A 14733-nucleotide genomic window follows, 5' to 3' on the forward strand; every position below is an offset into this window, starting at 1 on the left:
AAAAAAGCAAGCAAGCAGGAAGATATGCTCCCCGATGACTGTGTAGCACCAGAGCGTGCCAGTGGCATTGTGCAGACATGCTCAGTAAAGTGCTCTTTTGTCTTCCAGCGTTCTTAGATTCTTCAACTCTGCAACTGTTTTTTGACCTGTATCATTCCATCCCTCCTTCGTTTTCACCTCTGGTGAGTCAGGACCACAATTTCTATTTCTAGAACGTAGCAATGGTGAATGAGCCTTATGTTCATTTTGTTGTACAAAATCATAGAAGTAAAGCATAGAAATACTAGGGTTAGTTATCTAGGCTTTTGAGATAAAGCTTGTCACCTAAAGGTTCTCACAGTAAAGTCTTACTTAATTCCTTCTAAATTGTTCCTGGGAATTCCTTGGCGGTCCAGTGGTTAGGAATTCACGCTTTCACTGCAGGGACCCAGGTTCAGTCCCTGGTTGGGGAACTAAGATCCCACAAGGCGCACAGTGCGGCCAAAAATAATTGTTCCTGTCATTAATGACAGATTGCTGCAGATGTCAGGCTCTTTCGGTCTCCCTTTGTATCTGACTTTATACTATACCTCAAATTGACACAGGCTAGAATGTGGGGAATTCACCTTATATTGTCTATTTGAAGATTGTCAAGACTTAAGAAAATTTCTGAAAATCCCTCAAGCATATGTTACATAAGTGCTAAATGGAAGCTGTATTGGGAAGGCATATTTGCATACTTATCCTGAATAACATTTGAAACCTCTTGGGAATGCTGCATTTCTCCTTTAAAGCAATAATTAACCTCCTCAAATCTCAAAATTCATTCAGGTCCTAAAAGGCGTTGGTCTGATATTTCAGATTGTTGGTATAAAATACCGTTGTACAAAACATGCAAAGAAAATACAGTAAAGTAAATGGGTGTTTTGCATAGTTTTTCTGCAGTAGACTACTTTCCTGGTAGTAGTACTTTTCCAAATTAATGTGGACCTTCACTTTAGCAGAAACATGAGTTCGTGTTTTTTGTATCGTTAAGTTTACTTCAGGAAAAGGTAACACACTTAAGAAGGGTAATTAATGAAAGGACTGTTTGTAAAGGGGTGGGCAAAATTAAGGGAATCCAACAAGGGGTGGTGATGTACACCCCCTGGGGCTAGCAATAGTGGGGAGCCTCAAGGGGCAAGGGAAAGAAACCCTGGAGAGAGCTGAAGCTGGGACTTAGGGGAGGACTGTTCACCAGGGGTAGAGAAACTCTGCCAACCATGGCCCAGCTGGGGATGGGGAGGGGGCTCCTCTTTCTTCCTGCCCTTGATCTCCTGCTGGTACTTTCCAGTGGTTGAAGCCAATGAGAAGCAAGAAGGCAAGGGAACTTGGCTGTTGTTAGTCAACAGAGGTCAGCCTCCCAGGGAGCAGAGCAGGGAGGAGAAGGGCAGAAAATAGATCTGGAGGGGCAAACAGAATATAAATATCTAGCACAGTGGGGAAAGGGGAAAATGTTTTCATTATAAAATCTGTTTTCTTTAGGGCACAGATTGACTTGGTTATTTCATTATAGCACTACAGAGCAAAGGCTGATTAGCCAAAAGGCCTTAATAAAACAGAAAAAAAAACTAAATCTAAAGCATTATTTAAACTATGAATTGCTTGGTATTTTCAAGCTTTAAATATATATCTTAAACACAAATCAAAGAAGCCATCAGGGTGGTCAAAGAATAAAACGTAGATGAATTTCCAAACTATGGATTTAACTAGTTGTTACAATCAACCTGGATCTGATGCTCTTTTTATTTTTCTTTTAATAAAGCTGTTTCAGATATCCTAAGCTACATCCCCCTTGATCGTTTTTTTATATCATTATAATGGTAGCAGGGGTTGAAAGAACAGCATTGGTGCCATATGTAAAGAAGAATATTTACAGCAGGGGAAAGGGTAATGAAAATAGCTATACAATCTTTTTGATCATTTGTGTTTGGGTTGTGCCCTGCTTTAGGTATTATCCTGCTTAGTACAGATTGCCTCAGTTAGAAGATCCCTGTTTAACAATGCAGAGAGGGCCAAGTTTCTCTCTCACCTTGTTGATGGTGTTAAACGAATACTGGAAAACCCACAGGTAAGATTTTTGAGAATGTATTTTTATTTGTGTGTGTATATGTGTGTATGATTAGTATATGCCTATCTGTTACGGCTCCAAAGAAAAATCAATCTAGAGGTCACACTTAGCAGAAATCATAGAAAACAGTTCAGTCTGTTTAAATCTTCAGAAGATTTAAGTGAATCTTAATCTTTGTAGATTTAAATAATACCCAGAAGAGGAGCTTGTATCCTCTAGCTTCAGGAATGTAGGAATTGTGGGAAGGGATCCCCTTTGGTTGTTGTTGTTCATTTTTATTGGAGTATAGTTGATTTACAATGTTGTGTTAGTTTCAGGTGTACAGCAGAGTGAATCAGTTATACATATACATATATCCACTCTTTTTTTTTAGATTCTTTTCCCACATAGTCCATTACAAGGTATTGAGTAGAGTTCCCTGTGCTATACAGCAAGTTCTTATTACCTATTTTATATATAGTAGTGTGTATATATCAATCCCAGTCTCCCAATTTATCCCTCCCCCTCTTATCCCCTGGTAACCATAAGTTTGTTTTCTACATCCGTGACTTTACTTCTGTTTTGTAAGTAAGTTCATTTGTACCCTTTTTTTTAGATTCCACATGTAAGCAGTATCATACGATATTTGTCTTTCCTTGTCTGACTTACTTCACTCAGTATGACAATCTCTAGGTCCACCCATGTTGCTGCAAATGGCATTATTTTAGGGAAGGGATCACTTTGAAGGAAAACAAGGACAGAGCTAGTCATTTTTCCCAAAGAAACTAAGAATCTAAAATTTGGTTTTTGTTTTCATTTCCATTTTTTTGAATGTAATTATTTACCTAAGTATATAGGGCTACATTTAGGTGGGAGGGGAGTTATTTCTCGTTCAAATATTTATTCCATAACTCAGTTGCCCTTTTTGTCTTTTTCAGTCCCAGAGACTCAGCTAACACCTCCTTTTTTTAAGTATTTCTTCTTCACACTAGAAAATATCATAAAAACAGTTCACTTTTAAATATACTCTGTTCTCTCCCTCTTTTTAAAAATTCATTTATTCTATCAACAAATTGTATGGAGCCGCCTACCATGTGCCAGGGACTCAGTGGCAGCAAAACAAAACCTGCCCTCCTTCTCTAATAGAGGAGGACATATGTAAGGAAACAAGTATGCTGGTGTAGTATGCAAACAGATGAAAAGTGTTTGATATAAGTATATAATAAAATACATAAACACACTAATATAGGAGTATGTTTATTGTAGCAAAGATGATATAATATATGAAATATTTGTGTAACTTTGCTACTGTAGTTTAGTTGTGCTTAATGACAGATTTGACAGATGTGAAAATAAAAATCTCATTACTTTTCATTTGATTGGTGGGAAGCAAACAGACCAGTCACATCTTAGATCGTGCCCGTTTTCTGCCATTAATCAACTTTACAGCCCTGGGCAAGTAGTGTTGTCCTCCTGGGCTTCTGTTTCAGACTTTTCCAATTGAGGCTAATAACCCCATCTCACAGGATGATTATTATGGACAGATGAGATAATAGATGTAATAATCCCTTTTAAAAGTGACTTTTTAAAAAAATGCTTTTAAACATTATACAAATGTGTCATTCTGAATGATGACCTGCAGCAGATTCCCCCCTCTCCTCATGCCATCCCAGATGTCATTCGGGAAGAAGTATAATGAACCACATTTTACATTTTATTTTCCTCCCTGTGCTGTCACCAGAGTTTATCAGACCCAAACAATTACCATGAGTTTTGCAGACTACTGGCCCGATTGAAGAGTAACTATCAACTGGGAGAACTAGTAAAGGTGGAAAACTACCCTGAGGTCATCCGATTGATAGCTAACTTCACAGTGACCAGCCTACAGGTTTGTCTTTAATTGCTTGTCCTTTTCTTCCTAAACATTGGAACCTCTTCTCTTACTCACTGGTTTTATTTAACCTTGTAAGAATTTTTTTTTCCCTTGGCAGAAGTGAATGTAAGTATAGGGCAACCCTGCACAGAGTGCTTACTATTGCAGCCTACTCATTCACATTACAGAAGTTCAAGGAGTGTGGTTAGAGGAGCATAAGGGAACTGCAAGAGTAATATTTAGATTCAAGACTGGGAGAATTCCCTTGTAGTCCCCCAAAAAAGGCAAGATTGGAACAGGGAGCTGGGCAGAAGAGTGAAGAGAGACTCAGCGCCCTCTCTTTCTTAGTCATGTGTAGGCAGTGGTTCTCACAGGCGATGGCTTGCATCAAAATCATCTGGGGAGCTTGATGAGAAATGCAGGTGCTTGGGTCCTACCCCCATAATTTCTGGCTCACTAGGTCCAGGGTGGAGGCTTGGCGTCTCTGTTGCTAACAAGCTCTCCACGAGATGCTCGTGCTACTGATGTTTGAGAGCCAGTTACTCAGCCAGCTCAAAACAGCTCTTGTCATTGGATGTTTAATCTCTGAAATACCACTAAACACATTAGACTAGTTGCCATGCACAGAACAAAGCCCATCAAAGTTTATCCTCATTCTCTCGCTCTCTTTTTTTTTTTTTTTTAAGAAAACTCTTTATCCTTTGTGTCAGATGGCATGGGACTAATGTATTATGTACAAAAATGAGAACTATGCCTCCTATTCTCTTGGTTTTCCTTAGCATTGGGAATTTGCCCCAAATAGCGTGCACTATCTCCTGAGCCTGTGGCAGCGGCTGGCAGCCTCCGTGCCATACGTGAAAGCCACAGAGCCCCACATGCTGGAGACTTACACTCCTGAGGTCACCAAAGCCTACATCACATCCCGTTTGGAATCTGTGCACATCATACTGAGGTAAGGAAACTGGGCCAGCCTCCCTCTTTCCCCACAGGTATCCTGGCATCCGACTTGCCAGAGATCAGACACCCAGTTGGCAAAAGCGTACTTGATATGAGTCATATCGGAGCTAACACCATAATGGGCATTTTTTTCACGTTAGCACAATAGCTGAGGAGAGCATAAAGTCCAAAAGAAGAGTTTTTCTCTTTAATATCCTATTCATGTCCCTACTTCACCAACCATAGCAGTATCTTTGAATACAAAGTATATCAGTATAATGTTTGTCCTTGCCAGTGATTTCCTTTAAACATGAGAGAAGCATTTATAAGCTATAGATGACAACAATTATGATGTGTAAAATATAGGTGCTTAATGTGAACTTCTAAAGAAATGAGTAGATAAATAAGCTACACAATGCAGAGCTTACTAGAAGATGTAAGAATTCCAGGCAGCCGATCACTGACTGCATTATACTGACACATGGTTTCTGTCTTCCTTGACTACTAACTGGACCAGAAGTCTATAGTAAAGAAATGTCAGACCCTTTAGAAATGACCTATGTAAAATGGAGTTATTCTAGGGACTTCCCTGGCGGGGAATGGTTTAAGACTCTGAGCTTCCTGTGGGGGGCATGGGTTCGATCCCTGGTCAGGGAACTGAGATCCCACCTGCTGCATGGCGTGGCCAAAAAAAAAAAAGAATGAGGCTATTCTTTGTGTAGGGACTTATCTTGTATACTTTTTTCATTGGCTATTTCTCAGGGGAATTTACTTGGACTTTGAAGGTTTGGGGTGTTTTGGGGTTTTTTTAACTCAGATTCTTAATTTGCTCAGAATCAAATACTTTTTTTTTTTTTTTTGCGGTACGTGGGCCTCTCACTGTTGTGGCCTCTCCCGTTGCGGAGCACAGGCTCCGGATGAGCAGGCTCAGCGGCCATGGCTCACGGGCCCAGCCGCTCCGCGGCACGTGGGATCTTCCCGGACCGGGGCACGAACCCGCGTCCCCTGCATCGGCAGGCGGACTCTCAACCACTGCACCACCAGGGAAGCCCTATAGTCATTTTTTTTTAATTCTACTTCGTTTGACTATTCATAATATTTATACATTTTGCTACAGGAATATTGTATTTGACATGCCACAGCCCAGGGAGGGTTCGTATTACATGGTAGAAGCATCATAGTGCCTCCCTAAAATCTGAAGATTTCTGAATTCCAAAACACATGTGGTCACAATGGCCTCACACAAGGGACAGGTTACTTGTAGTCACAAAGTTTACTATAGTCAGGAACAAACACGAGGCTGAGAACCAAGAGCTTTTAGGGGTGAGAAGCATAGGACTGAGAGGATCATGGCAGACAAATGTTAAGCAACTGGGAATTGGAAGACTGGACACCAATGGGCAGAGCATACCTACAGGAGACTGATGCTAGGTTGAGACACCTTCCTTCCTTGGTAAAAAGTGGGGTTGGGATCTGGGCCTCTACAACGGCACGGGGTGGATAAATGGAGGAGAACTGCTGCGGCAGAGAAATCAGTAGGCATATCTTAAGAGAGCGCCTTCCTTCTTCCCTTGGGAGTAGAGATGGACTGGAAGATCCCCTGGAGGATACAGGTCTGGTCCAGCAGCAGTTGGACCAGCTGTCTACAATCGGGCGCTGTGAATATGAGAAGACGTGTGCACTCCTCGTGCAGTTGTTTGACCAGTCTGCCCAGTCCTATCAGGAGCTGCTCCAGAGTGCCAGCGCCAGCCCCATGGACATTGCAGTGCAGGAGGGTGAGTGGACAGTGGACTGGGCCTGGCAGAAGGTGCTGTCAGCACGCTTTCGCTCGTTGCTACCTCTCTTTCACCCTTCCCCCCAGAATTCTTCCATCATCAGTTAGCTCCATACACACAGAAGAATATTTGATAATAAATGCCACAGGGAACTAGGGAGGAGCACCTGAAATCATACCTGCAGCGGGTATGTTTAACTTTAAGAAAGTACTGCACTGTAAAAATAACGACCCTGTCTGATAGGGGAGCCTTGGTCATCTAATGAATTTCGCCCTTGGCATCACCCTTACCGGAGCAGAGGAGTAGCTATTCTCTGGAAGAAAAGTTAAACTTTATGACTTTTTCAGTTTCTTGAGATTAAGGAAGCTCATAGTAAGAAATGAACCTCACAGTGTGGAATTTCTTCATGAAATGATCACTGGTGGTGACACTAATGGGTCTTCTTCCTGTTGCAGGAAGGCTGACGTGGCTGGTTTATATCATTGGTGCAGTGATTGGTGGCCGGGTCTCTTTTGCCAGCACTGATGAGCAAGATGCTATGGACGGTGAGCTTGTCTGTCGGTAAGTGCTCCCATGGAGGCTTTCTATTTCACTGCTATGACCCTCCCACCCCCTTTTGGGTCGTGAGACCAGGGAACTTGACATGCTTCTGTTAGTGCATTTCTCCCCATTTATAGAATATAAATATAATCTAAGCTGATTGACCATGAAGAACTGTTACAAGTTCAAATTCAAACCTTTTATTAAGTACAGCAACAACCATGCCTGCAGTCCTTACTAAAAAACCATCTGCAGTAATTCAGCAAAGGAAATGATGGATATAGAATTAAGCATATTGGATACAGAGTGGAGAGTAGCTTTTAGTTCTGTTTAAGTGCAGCATCTCAGAGTTAATGAAATGTGGACTGCTTTTGCCTTACCAGAGTAAGTCTAATAGGAAGCTGTGGGTCTTCAACTATCCCCAGAAATGGAATTACAGAATTTCTACAGCCTTTCAAATCTCTTGACCATACACTTTCCCTCATACAGGATCTCAAGTTACTTCGTGTCTGTGATTCTAATCTTACTAAAAACCTGTAAATGAGCATTTAGTGATTTCTGAAACTTTACTTAACATAGAAATAAAAAGGCAGGACTTTTTAATAGCCTGCAGAGGTTCTCAAACCTTTTCTTCAGGACTCTTTACCTTCTTAAAAAGTATGGAGGCCCTCAAAGAGCTTCTGTTTATGTAAGCTGTATCTATCGATACTTATTGTATTAGAAAGTAAAACTGAGAAGTTTTTAAAATATTTATGAATTTGTTTAAAAATAACAATAAGCCCATTTCATGTCAACATATGTTTTTTCGTTGTTGTTTTATTTTTTGTTGTTGTTGTTTGTTTTTTGTGTGTGTGTTACGCGGGCCTCTCACTGTTGTGGCCTCTCCCGTTGTGGAGCACAGGCTCTGGACGCGCAGGCTCAGCGGCCATGGCTCACGGGCCCAGCCGCTCCACGGCATGTGGGATCTTCCTGGACCGGGGCACGAACCCACGTCCCCTGCATCGGCAGGCAGACTCTCAACCACTATGCCACCAGGGAAGCCCCATAATGTTGTTTTTAATAACTATTTTTTCAGAAGAAGTGAATGAGAAAACTGGCTTTGTTTTAATGTCTGGCATAGTAGAAGTCAGCTGGATTCTCCTTTCTGCTTCTGCATTCAGTCTGTTGTGATATCACATGTCTTACAGCCTCTGGAAAACCTCACTGCAGCCCTCATGTGAGAATGCGAGTGAAAGGGCAAATAATGTTTTAGTATTTTTATGAAAGTGGTTTTGTTACCTTGCAGAGAACTGCTACCCTGAAGGGTTCTAAACTTTCAGATGCTCTCCTTAGAGATAAACACATTTTAACATGATGCCTTAGAATTTATTGGTCCCCAGACATTTCAATCCATAATTTTTATTCTTATTCTGAAAATCCCCATTGGTCTCTTTCCACCCCCACTTTATCTGTCAGATGCCTATCTGCCCTTAGGTGCCTTAATCCTGACTAAAGTCTCCACGGCATATCACACTGGCATTTTTTGAAGAGTTGATCAAAGATTTAATAAAGATGAAATCCAATACCTTTCTGATTCTGTAGCCTGCTGTGATACTGTGTGTCATAATATAGATTGAGTTTAGACAGTGTCTCATATACTGGTTCTCAACTTGAGTGTTCCAACACGATGAATGAGTCCAATTCACTCATGATGTCACAAATAGTTTGTTACCTATTTTCACTATCAAAATGCCAAGTGACTCACTTGTAATCGCATCATTCTTATTCATCCCAGCATTCCAGTATGCTTTCTTTTGAGGGGATGGGTGCAGGGAAGAGGGATGAAGTCACAGGTAGCATATCTGCTCTTGGTCCCTGGAAGTGTCACCTGCCTGTGAACATCGTCCTTCATGTGTCTCCTTTCCTTTTATGGCTCCATGAGAAAAAAGATTGAGAGCCACTGGTATTTAGTCCAATTGACCTCATTTTATAAATGAGGAAGTGGGGCTCAGAAAATAAATTGCTTTACCCAGGGTCTCACAGAAGTTTCAAGGATGACCATAACCCTGGTACTAGTGTTTTTTCCACTATTTTTAAGCAATTATGAGTTCTGCCTCCATCTACAGTCTCGGGCGACTGGAAGTTTTAAACATGTAACCGGTCCTTCATACTCCTCGGCTGAGGTTCCTGTAGGTCAGAAATGGAGAATTTTGTTCCCTCAGTGGAGCTTAGAGCCTGCAGAGAATGCCTTTCCAATAGGATGGGTGAGGAGAGGGGACGTGTGCCTACTTCAGGGGAGGTTGGTTTTCTGCAGTGACCAGGATATCCTGCTGTTGAGAGAATCATTGCTCTTCCACCTCTAGGGTGCTCCAGCTGATGAACCTAACAGACTCTCGCTTGGCTCAGGCGGGTAACGAGAAACTAGAATTGGCCATGCTGAGCTTTTTTGAACAGTTTCGTAAGATCTACATTGGGGACCAGGTGCAGAAATCCTCTAAGGTAACAGACTCTCAGTTGGCTCCATTTAGTTCTCACTTCTGGTTGTGGCATTTCTGATTAAGAGAAATGACAGAGAGCAGTTTAGATGCAATCTCCAGATTTCATGTATCAGGATAAACCAAATAGCTCCTCTCGGTCTGTAGAATTTGGGGAGACTCATCAAAAAATTGGGTCCATTTTTCTAGTACTTCATGTGCTTAATAAATGACCAGTCAAAACATCTGTTGGTCTCCCCCAAATTGGCAATTCTCAGTCTCTGTACATGAGTTGATGTTCAGAACAACAAAAGGTTTTGACAGTCTTTTTGTAATTTCAGGGTTGAAGATAACTCAGCATCTATCCAGTATTTAGTAATACTTAGAAACTAGCTCATTCCTTCAGTAAAGACTTCCCCAGCATTGTTGTCCATTTTCTTCTTATATCTTAGGCTCCTGAATGAGGACAAAACAATACTGGGATATGATTTTTCTAATCCATATTTTCTGGTTACTTTCTCTTCCCTAAACACACCACCAGCTGTACCGCCGACTCTCAGAAGTTCTGGGCTTGAATGATGAGACCATGGTCCTAAGCGTCTTCATAGGAAAAATGTAAGTGTTTTGGCTTGCCATCAGCAAGAGTCCCTTGCAATCCTGTTGCAACTGTAAAATGTGATCTTGGCATTGTGCTGCCAGTGCCTTGGTATTCCGGCATTGATCGTTTGCGTCAGAAAATTGTGCATTTGAGTGTGTGACAAGCTGTGCTTAGAGATATGGCCCGGCCCCAGAGCATTCCAGGCTTGTACAGGCAAGGATTTCATTTTGTTCACACGGAATCTCATCTACAGCCTCTGGAATCACGGGTGAAGCCCTGCCATGGCATTAGCAAAACAGACCTTCCTCCCCAGCGATTGGTGCTCAGCTCCTCACCAGATCACCCTGCTGCCAGGATGCCCAGAGTGGGCTTTCACTTTCTGGCACTGATTTCCACTAGGTGTGCCCCCAGGAGCAGAGCCCCACTCTAAAACAAGGCTTACTCCTCTCAAGAAGCATAACACCCTTCGAGAGTCTTGAATCTCCAAAATCTAGTGCTATTGTTTGGATTGTCATCAAAGTTGGAGCTCCTGATTGGCCCTTTTTTATTTTTTGTTTGTTTGTTTGTTTGTTTTTTAAGTTATGCCCCTTTGTTTACATTTCCCCCTTTTTAGGAGCTCAATTTATCAAAGCACACATTAGGAGCCAAATAAATATATTACCCAGGGCTGTGTGCAATGTGACGTTTTGCCTCCTTCCAACCATCCCAATCCTAAACACTCGTATCCATGAGCTGGTTAATCATTTAAGATGAAAAAAGCAAAGGGGGTCTAAAGGACTCTGCCAGCCAAGAACCCAGAAGCAAGGGCTACTAGAATTCTGCAGCTGACAGTGGATGGTGCAGGTGCAGAATTGCATACGTCTGCATGTTATCACTGCCGCAGAAATCTCTTACCCTTGCTGCAGAAATCAGCCCTGGAGTGCCCCAGAATTCCAAGGGCCTGGGTATGGGCCAGTGTAGCTTTGGAACCAAGTAGTGAAGATTATCTGAAGGATAATTTTTCTAGTCAACCAAATGTAAGTACGGAGATTTTATACCCATTTTTTGTGGTTGTGATGTCTGTGAAGTGGTGATGCAGATGTGTGGTGACTCTTGATGGATGATTTTCTTCTTCTCCCAACTCTCAAAGATACCAGGCACATCAAAAGTGTCTCCTGCTTTTTTTTTCTTTTTGTCCTCCAGCATCACCAACCTGAAGTACTGGGGCCGTTGTGAACCAATCACCTCCAAGACACTACAGCTTCTCAATGACCTCTCCATTGGATATCCTTTTCTAAGCTGGCTTCTGGGCGAAACAGGAACTGTGGAGTGCCACAGTCTTAGAGATCATGGCCTCCTCCATTTCTCTTTTAGTTTAGCTGTATGTGTACTTAAGTATCTTCCATTCTCATAGGAACCAAAGACAATACCCAGACAGAATCCAGGAATAATTCCAGACCCTAAAAAATGAGCCAACCGACAAGCTAATAGTCTACCACAGATTAATTCCTGTCTATCTCTAAGATCCAGAAATACCCAACAGGTCTGTCTGATAGGTACACACTCTTTGTAAACAAGGTTTTAGCATAGGTGGCAGCAAAGTCCATCTGAATTTTTCTATCAGCTTATAGGTAGAAGCTGCCTGATTACAAACTTTGCAATAAAAGTAGCCACTACACTTCCTCTTGACTTGGACTCAGTCTGCTGTAAAGGTTGAATTGCTCTAAGACAGCCTTTCACAACCAGCGGTCTGCAAGAGAAGTAAACCCTATAAAAATGATCTGAGTGACTTTTTTCTCAGTTCTCCCAAAGATCGTACATAGCTAGTCTCATTCTAAATGCATAGGAGAGAGGTTAATTCACCACACAGTGGATGCCTGACGTGGGCTTTAGGGCTTAATTCTCTCTTAGAAGCCCCATTGAGAAAAGCTACTCTAGGATATCATGATTCTTGGGGGAAACTGCTGAGTTTTATCTCTTTTCTTACAGATAGGACTTTGGTATGGGTATTCTCTCACTAATCAGTTAAATTCTGCTTAAAAGAGAACACCTGTTTTTCCCATCTGGCAGTGCCATACTCAAATGGTTAAGAAAAATAAGATAGCTGGGTATGGAATTCATAGTACTCTAACCTAGAAAGTGTGCATCCTGCATTAAAGATTCTTAGTTTGCATCACACTTTCCTTGACCCTCTTCCTTTGTCTTTACATACAGTAGTGTAAGGAAACTGGTGAAGCTGAGTGCGGTACAGTTCATGCTGAACAATCACACGGTGAGTGCTTGAGCCCCTCGTCCTGGTTCTGCTCTCCAGCCACACACACACACTCTCTCAGCAAACAAGGGAGATGTTTAAGTTGAGCTCCTCGGCGCTGCTGCCGCCAAAGGCTGTGCCCTGACTCCTGTCACACTGCCAGGTTACACTTACTGTCGTGAGAGCTGCTGTTTGGGATCCAGCTAACCTGAGTTATGGTGAAGTCACCGACTGTTACTCATATGGAGATAAGTTAGTTGTAGGTAACAATAACAATAGTTTTTTTTAAAAATTTTTAATACCCCTTACACCCTTAAGGAATGATAATAGAGCCATTAGCTTGAAAGGGCTCAGTAATTCTGAAATTACTGGCTTGCATTCTACCTCTGACCCATGTTTTTATCTTTTTAACTTGTTTTCTTTTTTTCAATAGAGCGAGCACTTTTCATTTTTGGGTATTAACAATCAGTCCAACCTGACAGACATGCGGTGTCGAACTACCTTCTACACAGCACTTGGGCGTCTCCTCATGGTGGATTTAGGTACTGCAATAAGTCCTAGAGGCTCATGAAGTAATCTGGCATGGTTCTAAATTTTCACTTGAGGCTAGAAAACTAGATGTGGGGGAGGTCTTTTTTGTTGTTTCAACAGTAACAAAACTAGCTGAACTGACAGTCTGATTTCACCAAGAACAGATCATGCTATCATGGTCCCTGTAACTGGAAGAGAAAAACAGTATGAGTCTGAAGTTTTCATTTGATGTGCAGTGGTTCTAAAATTCTATTCATAATTCTCATCTATAAAATAAGGGAATTGAGAATTCCTAAATGCATCTTGTTAGCCAGATAATCCTCTCCTCCCACACTGAGGTGCAACCCACCTGAGCCGGCCAGCACTCCTCAGTACCCACTTCACTGGCACATGTGAACCAGGAGAGCTTAAGCACCTTTCTGGCTCTGGTTGTGATATTAGCAGTTTGGGCTCAACTTATAAACTGAAGCTTAATAGTATCATAATTTTTTAGCTATTTAAATTTAATCCTACTAAAATTACATTATAAAACCTTCTATATTTACGAAAGATTACTTAAAAAAACAAAAAGAAAGGTATAAAAAGAAGGGCCTCTCCACAAGCGCCCGAATGAAGTTCAAGTCTCATCTAGTTCTCATACCCCAGCCTCAGTCCTTTCTCAACTGACTATAGTTCTCAATTAAGGAAACATAAGCAACACAGTACGTTGTACACATCAGAATCTCCGATATTGAATCTCAGTATTGAAAAAATTGGGGCATCCCCGGACTAGATGATTTCTGCCGTGACGATTTTTCTAGTTTAAAAATTATTTCTATACATACATTTTATTCTGAAATTGCTACTAGTACCTATTGGGATTATCAAGGGACCCCCTCTGAATTATCCTTGGGTCTACTCATCTGTCATACCATCTTATTTTCCATGCATACACAGCCTTGCATTTTTTTCTGTTGGGGTCACACCCCGGCTTGTTTTCCTTGCAGGAGAGGATGAAGATCAGTATGAGCAGTTCATGCTGCCGCTCACAGCAGCGTTTGAGGCTGTGGCCCAGATGTTTAGTACTAATAGTTTCAACGAGCAAGAGGCAAAGGTGAGTCCTTCACCCACTGATTGATCAGCTTCTGGTTGAGGGCAGTCCCTGAGAGAGACTTGATTGGGTAGCACTGCAGAAAATAGTGCTTATCCATAAATTTTCCACTAATTTAGCTTTTTACTCAATCTCTTGGACTCCAAGGATTTTGAAATAGAAGAACCAGTGTAAGTTTATAAACTCTATTTTTATGTTAAAGTGTGTTCTTAAAACAGCCCTTAGGATTTTTTATCTAAGTTTTTAAATGTATTAGCATCAAGTTATTTTATGTTTTCTCATTGCCTTTTTAATCTCTGTTGTATATTTAGTTATGCCCCCTTTTCATTTTCAATACTGCTTATTAGTGCTTTCTCTCTTTTTTCTAGACGTCTTGCCAGAGATTTGTTACTTTTTGCTTTGTTTTAGCTCCATTTTATCTGTGTTTTGTATTTCATTCATTTCTACTCTTTATCTTCATACTTTTTCCTTGGTGTTATTCTGTGGTTGTAACTTCTTTTCAGCCCTTCTTTCCTAATGTAATCATTTAAAACTATAAATATCCCTCTAGGTATATTATTCCACAAGTACTTTTTGGTTTTGGTTTTGGTTTTTTTAATTGGCATAAAACTTACTGTCTTAGCCATTTTTAAGTGAATG

The 14733-nt window shown here is 41.3% G+C and overlaps 1 protein-coding gene and 1 long non-coding RNA gene across 3 annotated transcripts in view; one reads left to right on the forward strand and one right to left on the reverse strand.

Moving 5' to 3' along the window:
- The window catches only part of XPO7 (exportin 7), a 60882-nt gene that overhangs the window by 33584 nt on the left and 12565 nt on the right, over positions 1–14733 (forward strand). For both annotated transcript variants that reach the window (XM_060155573.1, XM_060155574.1), the window contains exons 8-19: positions 109–182; positions 1970–2089; positions 3810–3956; positions 4721–4893; positions 6459–6652; positions 7108–7213; positions 9535–9670; positions 10187–10260; positions 11426–11506; positions 12431–12494; positions 12907–13015; positions 13991–14097. In XM_060155573.1, the coding sequence (XP_060011556.1) occupies positions 109–182; positions 1970–2089; positions 3810–3956; positions 4721–4893; positions 6459–6652; positions 7108–7213; positions 9535–9670; positions 10187–10260; positions 11426–11506; positions 12431–12494; positions 12907–13015; positions 13991–14097 (1385 nt within the window). The remainder of the gene's footprint in view (positions 1–108; positions 183–1969; positions 2090–3809; positions 3957–4720; positions 4894–6458; positions 6653–7107; positions 7214–9534; positions 9671–10186; positions 10261–11425; positions 11507–12430; positions 12495–12906; positions 13016–13990; positions 14098–14733) is intronic.
- LOC132523837 (uncharacterized) overlaps positions 1–14733 on the reverse strand; it is a 60209-nt gene that overhangs the window by 29366 nt on the left and 16110 nt on the right. The window lies entirely within an intron of this gene.

Source organism: Lagenorhynchus albirostris, chromosome 7, assembly GCF_949774975.1.
Source record: "Lagenorhynchus albirostris chromosome 7, mLagAlb1.1, whole genome shotgun sequence".
NCBI classification, from domain to species: Eukaryota; Metazoa; Chordata; class Mammalia; order Artiodactyla; family Delphinidae; genus Lagenorhynchus; species Lagenorhynchus albirostris.